The sequence below is a fragment of the Phyllobates terribilis genome, unplaced genomic scaffold (genome assembly GCF_046119375.1).
Source record: "Phyllobates terribilis strain yellow unplaced genomic scaffold, ASM4611937v1 Scaffold_11__3_contigs__length_659146591, whole genome shotgun sequence".
In the NCBI taxonomy this organism is placed as follows: domain Eukaryota; kingdom Metazoa; phylum Chordata; class Amphibia; order Anura; family Dendrobatidae; genus Phyllobates; species Phyllobates terribilis.
The window spans coordinates 157,358,477-157,372,676 of NW_027362771.1; the positions used below are offsets into that span (position 1 = coordinate 157,358,477).

The 14,200-nt window shown below is 38.0% G+C and overlaps 1 protein-coding gene across 1 annotated transcript in view; it reads left to right on the forward strand.

Annotated features, from left to right (window-relative positions):
* Positions 1-803: 803 nt before the first annotated feature.
* Positions 804-14,200, forward strand: part of WIF1 (WNT inhibitory factor 1) — a 167,881-nt gene continuing 154,484 nt past the window's right edge. Inside the window, exons 1-2 of the mRNA XM_073650692.1 lie at positions 804-1,085; positions 1,247-1,386. Of these exons, the coding sequence (XP_073506793.1) occupies positions 944-1,085; positions 1,247-1,386 (282 nt within the window). The 5' untranslated portion in view covers positions 804-943. The remainder of the gene's footprint in view (positions 1,086-1,246; positions 1,387-14,200) is intronic.

Genomic DNA, 14,200 nt, shown 5'->3' on the forward strand with positions numbered 1-14,200 from the left:
CGTTTCAGTCAGACAAGACCTTCATCAGAATAAGGCTAGAAAGAACACAAATGCCAAAATCATAGATATAATACCTGCATTTGTCTCATAGACAGTCATATAAGAATGATCCTACTAATAATAATACTAAGGGAATATATAGCCAATGTGTGCTACCCTAAAGAAGAAGGTGTGCCAGTAAACATATCTAACTTGGGTTTGAGATCTTCTAGCACTTTCCTTCCTCCCAAAAACAGTCACCCTGTAGAAATGTTCATCACCTTACTACAAAGGGATGGGGCTACTTTTATGGATATGATATGTAGAGGGTCATTTCTCTGTCAGTCTAATCCTAAAGCACCGCTGGAGTGGTGCTTTAAATGTAAGTTCCCTGCCCCTTGTCTCATAATCATCTGCCGCCATCTTCATCGTTTTCCAGAGTTGCTTACGTCGGTCTCCGGAGAAAAGTGACCTGTCGGCAGCGTTTCATGGAGCTGTGCGGAGGTCTACAAGTCTATGAGAGCCTCGTTCTTGGCTTGCATTGAGGGCTTTTAAATAAATATTCGATGTGTACTAGTGTTTAAAGAGAAGTATTTTTTCCTGAAAAATAGAATGTATGCACGCATTACTAAATAAATCCATGAGAGCTCTCTAACAAGTTAGTTTCCTTTTTCTGCGACTTCTGCGATTTGAATTCATGAATAAACTTCTAACCAGATTTCTATGCTGTTGTGTGTCGCTCCCTTGTGGTGTTCTGTAAAATTGTAATGGGACACCTCCCCCAAGTCACCCTCAGTGCTCCCTCCTTTACTACTTCATTGACTCCAAGCTGCCAGAAGCCAGCCCCCTGAGTGAGATCAGAGCAGCCGAGCACAGGGGGAAAAGTCAATACAATCAGTATAAGAGCCCAGGACAGAGGGAGGTGAAAAGTGGAGAGCCAAACACTAGCATCTCACTAAGCAGCATGGCCCTACCAGCACTCTGCTGCCTCACACTCCAGCTATGGAGCATTCTCTTCTGTGTATTGGCACAAGCAGAGGCTGCTCAGCAGCAAGAAGACAGCTTGTACATGTGGATTGATGCTCACCAAGCAAGAGTGTTAATAGGTACAAACCTTTAGCTGGGGGTTCAAAAGAAATCACATTTTAAGGGTATTTTCCAAGTTTCTGATGTGCGCTGGTCAATAATGTGGTGCACTGAATGCATTGTGATAAAGCACACAATGTATATGTACCTGGCTTCTCATCACCATAACATTTATTCCCAGGCTTTGAAGAAGATATTTTGATTGTTTCTGAGGGGAAAATGGCACCATTCACTCATGATTTTAGGAAAGCCCAGCAGAGGATGCCGGCTATTCCTGTCAATATCCAGGCAATGAACTTTACTTGGAAAGCCACTGGCCAGGTATGTCTAGAAGAACAATATTGAGTAGGCTGACTGCTAGAATCTACAAGTGTTTGGATGTGAGCTAATGATGATGATGGTGTGTGAACTGGCGTGTGGTTATATCGAAGTATGTAACTCCCTTCTGTCATCAAGGGTTAACTTGTATGGAGCAGTACTGTACTTGGATGTGAAATAGTGAGTTAAGTTATTGGTATGGCATGTTAGTATTATTACATACCTGATCAAGAATAATATGTTGATTGTGAGCCCCAATGGGGACAGTGCCAATAATGTCTGTAAATTGTCTGAATTGTGAAGCGCTGTGGAATATGTTGGCGCTATATAAATAAAAAGATTATAATATATGTATAATGTATGATAATATGCGTTATAACCTATATGTTTTAAGATTAACACTAATATCTAAATATATATCGATGTTAATATTAAAACATATAGGGAAAAAGACATGCTGATAGAGAATCTCGACTGTTAGCCCCAATGGACAGTGTATGTAATGTCTGTAAAGCGCTGTGGAATTAATGGCGCTATATAAAGGGAGTAAAATAAATAAATATAGGTTATAAAACATATCATACAATATACATGTGTTATTCTTGATCAAGTATGTAATAATATTAACAAACCATACCAAGAATACTAACATAACTACTCGCTATTTCATGCCCAAGGTCTGTTTATTCATATTATGAATTATTATTTTTAATATTATTATTGTCAACATGCAGTAACATCTAAAAAGAGTTTATCTTAATGGGAAGTTTATATAACAGTATTTCTTAGCAAGTGAACAACGTTTGGCAGGATGTGTTCATGTGTTCAGATAGGTCATGTGGTTGGCAGAGTTCTGGCAATCTTCTGATCTCGTTGTGCCATTTAATATTTCAGGAGGCAATGCGAGTCCCCATGCAGCTGCCCCAGACTCCCAGCTGCTCAAACACAAAACTGACTGTAAATATGTCACACATAGTAACTTGAAAGAGAAACAAAAATGTGTGTTTAACCTTTCTTTCAAGTTCATCCAAAACAAGGGCTTCATCAAAGCGACAAGGCGACATAGTGGGTAAACTATCCCCAGAGCATTGCAGTAAGAGTGGTCATGTGGCATTGTGATGTGAGAAGAACTGCAGGCTGCCCATTCCAAGTCCTTCATTAACTGCTTCTATAAATCTGCCCCAGAAATAAGCCCCCATGTCATAGTCTAAAGGAAAATATGATCCATGTCTGTGTAAATACTTGAGGAATCTCTGTGAATGTAGATCAGTAGTTCATTCACCAAGCATAATTAATATTTTTTTTATTAATATTTACTTTATTTCCTAATATCAGTAGTTCAAATTCTTTCCTAGTAAGAATTACCAGTGATTCCGACCAGGGAAAATATACTGCACTCAAGAGACATATACCTTTACAGTGCTGCATGTCACCGAACAGAGGAAATACCTTATTTCCTGACCTCTGGGGCAGAATTTCCAAAATGGAATGTCAATATGTTTACATTTTGTGGGCATGACTTGTTTTTACTTAAAGGGGTTCACATATCAAGAATGTGTCTCCCAGCCTTTAATATTGAGATCCTGTTCTTCTGTGGTATTTTGCATCTTGGTGTTGTAGACATGCCACCAGGGATCAAAGCACAATGCTGCTGAAATCCCACTTCATTTAGCCCAGCAAGCATGTGCATGCCATCTGTTGTATCTGATAGAAAACAGCGGTAAACCACTCAAACTTTGGCCAAAAAAGGCTTTAGTGCTTAGAGATGAGATGCGAGGCACCTTGTAAGCTACATCTGCTTTCCATAGTAGTTTACATAGTATAAATGATCAGTACACAACCTCGGTTCTTCACAGTGCACAAGATATCATTAATGTCATGCAGATCAGTCAGTGAAATATCTGAGACATGCAGAAACAGAAATAATGTGATGTTACATGTCTGCCATATGCAGTCAATATTATCTCATTAATATACTGATGTAATAACTATATTTACCCTTGCCTAGTAACATTCTAGATTGCACTAGGTAGTCCTATCTTTCAAGTACCAGTAGCAAAGCTTTATATTTGCTGTGATTATATAAATTATTACATGATGTTTTTGCAAATGTTTTAAGATACTTCTTTTACTGCATATTATATCTTTTAAGGAAGTGCTTTTATGTAAAATTCTTATTCTTGTGTTAAACTGTTGGTTCACAACTGTATAATTATAACAATCATGTATTTGACACAACAGCACATATAATTTCTTATATGCCGTATTAAAATTGAAAAGTGTATCAATTAAAAAATGTCTTATATAACTTTTATTGATACTCCGGGATGGGTTGTCTGTCTAGTTGGTATCCACCAGCCCCTCTCTAAAGAAGAGTAGAGAATATCTACCTGTTGCATCCATTCAGCCAAGTCAATAGCTTATTGCTATTGCTGTGGTCATGCATTTCTATTTTTTCTGAGTACAACAGCTTGTTGCAGAGAATCCCAATGGGGAGACAAACCAGCAAAATTAAAGAAGCACTCCCATCAAAATTTTTATCCTCTTAATATATTGCAGTTATATTATATAGCACTGCGTACTTACAATTGCTCATTTTGCCCTTCTACCCAGCTAATTCTTCTCTTTTCCATTAGGTCTATGACATCACGTGATTAAAACAAGATTAGTTGAATCCCTCTAAGCTCTATGTAGAAACAGGAAGTCTCTTTTCCTGCATGAGTCTGCATTAGAACTACAATTCTACATCACTCCTTGTCAGGGGAGAGGAGTGGAACAGCTGGGTCAGGAGTTGAAGAGGTGGATGACTCATGCAGCAAAAGAGACTTCCTGTTTCTACATAGAGCTTAGAAGGATTCATCTAGTCTGGTTTTAATCATGTGATGTCATAGACCTAATGGAAAAGAGAAGAATTAACTGGGTAGAAAGGCAAAATGAGCAATTGTAAGTACACAGTGCTATATAATATGATGACTGCAATATGTTAAGAAGATAAAAATTTTGATGGGAGGAGTGCTTTTTTAGCTAGTCACTGGGGGACTCAGCAAGAAAAATGTTTGTCAAAAGAGGCTAACCCTATATATACTCCCCAACATTGAAATTGCAACACCAAAAAGGATAAATTGTGGAATTAGTGAAATCACAGGAGATTAACATGTTAATGATATGCAAATGATGAAAAAAATGGAAACAACTTTTTTAAAACATCTCTAACTGTTCAGCTACGCACAATAATGGCTTGGCATGCTATCAGTGATGTTATTAATGGTTGTTTGAGAAATGTTCTGCCACACTGAATGCACTTGGGCACACAAATCATCAAGATCCACTGCTGGCAGCTCCCTTTCCAATTTCCGACCAATGACGTCCCAGATGTGCTCAATGGGAGACAAGTCTCTATATGCTGCAGACCATGGTAGCATGTTTAAGCCATTCAGACTACTCACAGTAGAACGAGCAACATGTGGCCTGGCATTGTCGTGTTAAAAAATGGATCCTGGGACACTTCGGAGTAATGGCAACACCATTTGGTTTCACAACCAAATCAATGTAACGCTGAGTGTACCTAGAATGAAGACTAGAGGGATTCGGCTACTGTACATTATGCCACTCCAAACCATAATCCTGGAAGTAGGACCAGTCTAACATTACTCTGTGAGTGAAAGCGTTTTCATGGCATTGCCCATTTAAAGGCTGAAATGGAGCAATGGAGGCTGTAATGGAGGTATCTCCTCTTCAGTGATGAATCCAGTTTTTGTCTTTGACACATTTATAGCAGTAGATTGATTTGGATTAATATGTATATCGATCCTTTAATTTCCATAATTCTACGATTTTTCCTTCTTGGTTTTGCAATTTCAATGTTAAGGATTGTACCAAACAAAATAGCCAAAACCAAAAATATAACAGTTAAAGGAGCACTCCAGCAATTTTTTTTTGCTTCCTCCATTAGTCATTAATAATGTGTTACATTGTGTGCATTATAATACTTACCCATCACTGTCTTCTGCCGTTTCCAGCACTGCGCCGGTCCACTACTGAATTATGGAACCACAGCTCTTTCTAGCTGGCTCACATACCCAACTATTAACTCCTTTCTTAATGTAAGTTTATAAAAGCCTCGCTCTGAGTCTTAAAGACGTATATTGAGAAAGTGACTTACAGTCCACACAGAAGATGCTGTGTGAGTCGACTGCTCACCATTGTGTTAACATGATGCGGGAGACCAATGGAGCAGCACTGGAAACGACAATAGACTGCGACTGATAGGTATATTTATGCACAAACTGTACACACTAATGATGGGTAATGGAAGGGGCAATAAAAAAACTACTGTAGTACTCCTTCAATGTTCATTTCTGAAAGATTTTTTCCTTGTGCAGAAGTTTTAATGTCTTATTTTCTTAAATGTGTAAAATTGCAAAGAATTCAATTACCGTTGAGCTAGAGATGCTAAGCCGGAGGATCTCGTTGCCATTTGGCACTTGGCTCCACCAACTCATATGTAGTACGTCAATGTTTTCAGCCCTCTGGCTACCTTGGACTGTCTGCCGGACAAGAACAAGCAAAGGGCTGGATCGGGCCCATGGGTTGCAGTGTGCCCAGGTCTGCCCTAGAGCCACACATTCGCTAGAATGCACAGTAATCTTCTGTTCCTCACAAGTTTACTTGAATCAGGAGAAAAGTATCTTAATGCATTCATGCCAAGACATGTATTGCAATCAGTTTAAAGTCAAGCAGCTGGCTTTGTTGATTAGCTTGTTGTTCTGCCAATGTGGAAAGTATTGTTTTTACCAGAACACTAAAAATGACATACATTCTGAAAATACTTATGCAACAAGTCTAAGAAATGATTGTTACCCTAAACTGGTCTATTCAAAGGTCATTTTGTATGTGTACGGTATGTGCATAACAGGAACTCTTTGAAGTTCTAAACTCGAGCATACTTCATAGAGCTAACCCTATTCATTCTGACACTAGTAATGGATACTTCTAGGAGACTTTCACTTATAATGGACACCACAATGGTAAAAATGAATTATGGTCACTAGAGTCTCTGTCTATTAATTAGAATCATAGAATGGTAGAGTTGGAAGGGACCTCCTGGGTCATTTGGTCCAACCCCCTGCTCAAAGCAGGATTCACTAAATCATCTCAGACAGATATCTGTCCAGCCTCTGTTTGAAGACTTCCATTGAAGGGGAACTCACCACCTCTCGTGGCAGCCTGTTCCACTCATTGATCACCCTAACTGTCAAAAAGTTTTTTCTAATATCTAATCTGTATCTCCTCCCATTCAGTTTCATCCCATTGCTTCTAGTCTTTCCTTGTACAAATGAGAATAAAGATGATCCTTCTTCAATGTGACAGCCCTTGAGATATTTGTAGATGGCTCTTAAGTCTCCTCTCAGTCTTCTTTTTTGCAAGCTAAACATTCCAAAATCCTGTAACCGTTCCTCATAGGACATGGTTTGCAGACCGGTCACCATTCTGGTCACTCTTCTCTGAGCTTGCTCCAGTATGTCAATGTCTTTTTTAAAATGTGGTGCCCAAAACTGGACGCAGTATTCCAGATGAGGTCTGACCAAAGAGGAGTAAAGTGCGATAATGACTTCACGTGATCTAGACTGTATGCTTCTGTTAATACATCCCAGAATTGTATTTGCCTTTTTTGCTGCTGCATCACACTGTTGACTCATGTTCAGTCTATGATCTATTAATATACCTAAGTCTTTTTCACATGTACTGTTGCTTAGCTCTATTCCTCCCATTTTGTATATGCGTTTTTCATTTTTATTGCCCAGATGTAGTACTTTGCATTTTTCCCTGTTAAAAACCATTCTGTTAGTTGCTGCCCACTGCTCCAGTTTATTTAGGTCTTTTTGAATCCTCTCTCTCTCTTCTCTAGTATTAGCTATCCCTCCTTGCTTTGTGTCATCAGCAAATTTAATCAGTTTACCCTCAATTCCTTCATCTAAATCATTGATAAAGATGTTGAACAATACAGGTCCCAGGACAGAGCCCTGTGGTACCCCACTTGAGACATTCATCCAACTGGATGTGAAGCCATTTACGACCACTCTTTGAGTCCGATCACTAAGCCAGTTATGAATCCACCTAACAGTTGCCTTGTCCATTCCATACTTGGTCATTTTTTCAATAAGGATGGTGTGAGATACTTTGTCAAATGCTTTGCTAAAGTCAAGATATACTATATCTACAGCATTTCCCTGATCCACCCAGTCAGTGATTCTGTCATAGAAGGAAATTAAGTTAGTCTGACATGACTTGTTAGTTACAAACCCATGCTGACTCTGGTTAATCACTTCATTCTTATCCAGGTACTTACATACATGTTGTTTAATAATTTGTTCAAAGATCTTTCCTGGTATAGAAGTCAGACTCACCGGCCTATAGTCATAACATTGAAGATTGCACTGTTACAAATTATCATGATAAGGATATAATTATTGATAAGGACTTCTGTAGCTGATACTAATATTCGGTCAAGCTATTCTAAATGCTGTTAACTGGTGCAGTGCAGTGGCTGTTATCATTAATTGAGTGGCTTTCTCAATGACATGAGCACTACTGGGACCTGTACTTTTTAAAACGTTCCCTTTGCTGCCCTTATTATATACTCCTACATCAATGCCACGTTCACCCAATTAGTATTTGGTCAGTATTTCATATCAGTATTTGTAAGCCAAAAACAGGGTGGGGGATAAATACAGAAGTGGTGATGTGTTTCTGTTATACTTTTCCTCTGATTGTCCCACTCCTGGTTTTGTCTTACAAATACTGAGGTAAAATACTGACCAAATTCTGAACATGTGAACGTGGCCTTACGCAAACTATTCTATAGACTTTGTATGTGGTTGTAACTATTAGGGCTCGTTCACATGAGCATATATCTCAGATGAGTGCTATCTGATGATTTATCGGATAGCATACAGACCAATGTTATTCTATGGGGCAGCTCTTATCTGCTATTTTTTTTCTCATGCTGCGAGTGGCTCTGGAATTTGGATCACGCGCACCCATACAAGTCTATGGGTGCGTATGAAACATCGGACTGCACTCAGATGTCAGCGGAGTGCAGTCCGACATCTGTGGACTCAGACAATAGAGAAGATGGTGAAGTTAAGTTTTCCATCTTCTCCTCACCTGTGCTGCGATTCTTTAAATGTGACAGAATATGGTCACACTATGGTGACACTCGGCTCATACTCTGACAGAGTTAGCATAACCGGAGCGATTCTCTCGCATGAGAGAGTCTACGGCCATCTGACCGGAGCCTTACTTGGGCTCTTATTTCTCCTGTTATTACGGTGCCAAAGTATTAAGTAGTGGTCCCTACAAGGTGTTGTGTTCGGCTAAATGGCTGTACTGTGAAAACAATCTACGTCTTCTTGACCATTTTTTCAATCTATGATTAAAAGCCCACTAGGGCTTCAAGCGAATCAGCAGTTCTTTGGATCACATGGAACATTTAATGGCATGAAATATAATTTATTATGAATTTTAACCTTTGGAGTGTTGGACTACTTTTGACATTTGGATTACTACAGAAGGAAAGAAATTACAATGTCTAACAATCTGCTAATGATTGCATTTAATGTGGATCTGTCACCAGGTTTTTGTTAGCTTAGAGCAGCATAATGTAGGTGCAGAAAGACCCTGATTCCAGCCAGGTATCATTTACTGAGCTGCTTACTGTCATTTTGCTAAAATCACTTTTATCTACTGCAGATCTAGCAGTTCTCTGAATGCTGAGCTCTGCATAACTCCGCACACACCACTGATTGGCAGCTTTCTGCATATGCACAGTGTACACAGAAAACTGTCAATCAGTGATAGGGAAGGAATTAAACAGAGATCTTTAATATGCTTGTCTACCTGTCTATAGGTGTACTAGTCCTCTAATAATGATCACCTGCTCATAAAACAGTGATTTTATCAAAACTACAGCACACAGCCCAGTAAGGGACACATTACTGAAATCAGGGCATCTGTCTCTACATTATACTGCTCTCAGATTAGGTTGGAATATCCTGGTGACACATTCCCTTTATAGTAAGGAACTAAACAGCCAGTGACTAAAGAGTATTATGGACATGAAGATGGCTGTGACATCACTAGACAATGGGAGAATACAATGACTGATTTTTATTAACTGGCAGAGGGCTGAGCAGTTTTCAAATAACCAAAAGGGCCAGAGCCCCTTCATTTCTTCATGGTGATCGGACATTGGCTTCATTCCTAATCCATATGCTATTGTCAATGTTAATGTGGGAAAACTATTAATCACAATCTCAATGCAACTTTCAATGCAAAGAGATAAACACATAAATAAAATCTTAACTCACCTTTTCATTTGGGCTCCAAGCTCCATATGATGACACATGCCATAGGACTTGTACCCAAATGTATCATACATAATTATGAATATACAGTTATATGAAAAAGTTTGGGCACCCCTATTAATCTTAAGCTTAATGTTTTATAAAAATTGGTGTTTTTGCAACAGCTATTTCAGTTTGATATGTGTAATAACTGTTGGACACAGTAATGTTTCTGCCTTGAAATGAGGTTTATTGTACTAACAGAAAATGTGCAATCTGCATTCAAACTAAATTTAACAGGTGCATAAGTATGGGTACCCTTATCATTTTCTTGTTTTAAATACGCCTACCTACTTTTTACTGACTTACTAAAGCACTTTTTTTGGTTTTGTAACCTCATTGAGCTTTGAACTTCATAGCCAGGTGTATGCAATCATGAGAAAAGCTACTTAAAGTGGCCACTTGCAAGTTGTTCTCCTGTTTGAATCTCCTCTGAAGAGTGGCATCATGGGCTCCTCAAAACAACTGTCAAATGATCTGAAAACAAAGATTATTCAACATAGTTGTTCAGGGGAAGGATACAAAAAGCTGTCTCAGCGATTTAACCTGTCAGTTTCCACTGTGAGGAACATAGTAAGGAAATGGAAGAACACATGGACAGTTCTTGTTAAGGCCAGAAGTGGCAGGCCAAGAAAAACATCAGAAAGGCAGAGAAGAAGAATGGTGAGATCAGTCAAGGACAATCCTCAGACCACCTCCAGAGAGCTGCAGCATCAACTTGCTGCAGATGGTGTCACTGTGCATCGGTCAACTATACAACGCACTTTGCACAAGGAGAAGCTGTATGGGAGAGTGATGCGAAAGAAGCCGTTTCTGCAAGCACGCCACAAACAGAGTCGGCTGAGGTATGCAAAAGCACATTTGGCGAAGCCAATTTCTTTTTGGAAGAAGGTCCTGTGGACTGATGAAACCAAGATTGAGTTGTTTGGTCATACAAAAAGGCGTTATGCATGGCGGCAAAAAAACACAGCATTCCAAGAAAAACACTTGCTACCCACAGTAAAATTTGGTGGAGGTTCCATCATGCTTTGGGGCTGTGTGGCCAATGCCGGCACCGGGAATCTTGTTAAAGTTGAGGGACGCATGGATTCCACTCAGTATCGGCAGATTCTTGACAATAATGTTCAAGAATCAGTGACAAAGTTGAAGTTACACAGGGGATGGATCTTTCAGCAAGACAATGATCCAAAACACCGCTCCAAATCTACTCAGGCATTCATGCAGAGGAACAATTACAATGTTCTGGAATGGCCATCCCAGTCCCCAGACCTGAATATCATTGAACATCTGTGGGATCATTTGAAGAGGGCTGTCCATGCTCGGCGACCATCAAACTTAACTGAACTGGAATTGTTTTGTAAAGAGGAATGGTCAAAAATACCTTCATCCAGGATCCAGGAACTCATGAAAAGCTACAGGAAGCAACTAGAGGCTGTTATTTTTGCAAAAGGAGGATCTACTAAATATTAATGTCACTTTTCTGGTGAGGTGCCCATACTTATGCACCTGTCAAATTTTGTTTGAATGCAGATTGCACATTTTCTGTTAGTACAATAAACCTCATTTCAAGGCAGAAACATTACTGTGTCCAACAGTTATTACATATATCAAACTAAAATAGCTGTTGCAAAAACACCAATTTTTATAAAACATTAAGCTTAAGATTAATAGGGGTGCCCAAACTTTTTCATATAACTGTAGATGACTGCACACAAGCGGCAGGTTTAACACGTACATAAACATTATCTGTCAAGACAGCTCATACAATCAAAGTCATACGTTTATATAAATCTTAGTCACATTCATTAAAACTCAGATTTTCACAATTTCTGACATTTAATCCTAATGCACATTCCCTTTCTTAGACTATTTGACATCACTACTTATACTACAAGAATGTGAAATGTCAGAATAATACTAGAGATAATGACTTATTTCAGCTTTTATATCTTTCATCACATTTCCAGTGGCTCAGAAGTTTACATACGCGTGGTTAATATTTGCTAGTATTGCTTTTAAACTGTCTGACTTGGGTCTCACAATTTGATTAGCCTTCCACAAGCTTCAAATTGCAGGAATTTTTGCTCACTCTTCCTGCCAAAACTGATGTAACTGAGTCAGATTTGACGGCCTCCTTGCTCATACACATTTTTCAGTTCTGCCCATAAATTCTCTATGTATTGAGATTAGGGCTTGTCCCCATATGAAGTTGAAAACTGGCAGTGGCTTTTCTATGCTGAGTGGCCTTTAAAGTTCTGTCAATATAGGACACTTGTGATATTGATATTGTTTCCCTCATCACCTTCACAAGGACTTTTGTTGTTCTTGGATTGATTTCTATTTTTCATACCAAACTACATTCATCTCTTGGAGACAGAACACTACACCTATCTGAAAGGTTTGATGGCTGTGTGGTTCGACGGTGACTAAATTTTTCAGATTATCTTTTGTACAGATGAATGTGATACCTTCAGCTGCTTGGTAAATGCTCTCAAAGGTGTACCAGACTTGTGGGGGTTCATAATTATATTCTTCTATATGAAGTCTTGGCTGATTTGTTCTGATTTTTCCATAATGTCTAATGAAGGAACAAGTAGACCTTGAATGTAGACCTTAAAATACTGCCTACACCTCCAATTAGCTGAAATGATATCTATTAGCCTATCAGAAATTTCTAAAGCCATGACATTGTTTTCTGTAAACAGGAAAACCATTTCAAAGGGATTTGCCAGTGAATTCAAAATACAAAACCTACATGTATGACAGCAGCTGTATTAAAATAATGACTTTGTTATAGAAAAAATATCAATGCCCCTTGGAAGAAGCCATGGCGAAACATACGTTGCACACTTAAGATAATACATTCTTTTTGCACTATGCATCTAGTATAGGTTTTATAGCAATCATGTCTTTTGTTACCTTTTGCATTATGCAACATGGCTATTGCTCTAACTAGTTACTCTCCATCAGACTGTCATTGTACAATTTACTACCTTTACCTATTATGGTCATTAATTGTTTAATTAGCTTACGTCCATAGGCACAGACTGTTTCTATTAAACATCATACCTCTTTTTTTTCAGGCTGTCATAATTTGTTACCTCATTTGTTATCTCATTTACAACCCATGGTGGTGACAGAAACTGTGATAAGTGACTGCAGCACCGCCCTGTAATGAAGTCTTGTTTCACGAGGGGTAGTAGATGCTGCAGAGAAGTGAGTGCAGCCCCATCTTCCTGTGTCTTCCCGTTTGAGACTCCTCTCAAACGAAACATCGCAGGAAGTAAAGTAACAAAACATATATAGGAAATAGCAAGATAGGGAGAACTGTAGGGAATTTAATAATCAAGCTAAAAAAATGCTTAAGACTTTAAAATAGATATTTATATAGGGCTTTATAAGTATTGGACCACCTTTTTGTGGACCCAGGAAATTTTCTTTTTAGCAATTTTGTTATTTCCCCCTATTTTTCAAGAGTCATTACATACATATTCATATGAGAGTTTGTTGTTTTGCAGGATGAATTGAATGATGCCATTCATTTTACTATACAATGTACCGGAATGGGGAAAAAAACTCCAAGTGTGATGAAATTGCAAAAAAAACCACAATTCCTGTACTTTGTTTTGAGTTTTATTTTAGGGCATTCATTGTGTGGTAAAAATGACTTGTCAAAATTATTCTCCAGGTCATTATGATTACGATGATGCCAAACGTGTCTAGTTTTTTTATTATTATTTCAGTGGTGAAAAAAAATTATGAAATTTGTGAAAAATGAATTTGTAGAAAATAAAAATGTCGCCACTTTCTGAGATCCAGAACTTTTTTTTTTTTTTCTGATAAAGATGTGTGAGGGTTTGTTTTTTTAACTGATGTTTATTGATACCATTTTGACATTTGGATGACTTTTTTTTGCATTTTTTTTGGTAAGTGCAGCAACCAAAAATTTTCAGGTTTTTCTTTCCAATTTTTTTTTTCTTTTCAACATTTAACATATGGTTTAAATAATTTAATATGTTGATAGATTGAACTTTTTTGGACACCACGATTCAAAATATGTTTCTTTATTCATTTTTATGTCTTACATTTTGAAGAGGTAAAATGGAGGTGATTTAAACTTTTATATGTTTTCTTTTTATATATTTTAACCCCTTCATGACATGGCAATTTTCCTTTTTGTTTTTTCTTCCCCTTCTTCTAAGAGCCATAACTTTTTTATTTTCTGTCAATATAGCCTGTATAGCTTTTTTGCTAGACGAGTTGTACTTTTGAATGACTCCATTCATTCTACCACATAGTGTACTGGAAAACAGGAAAAAAATTCCAAGTGAGTTGAAATTGCAAAAAAAAAGAAATTCTACAATAGTTTTTATTTTTTTATTTACTATGTTCACTATAATGGTAAAATTGAC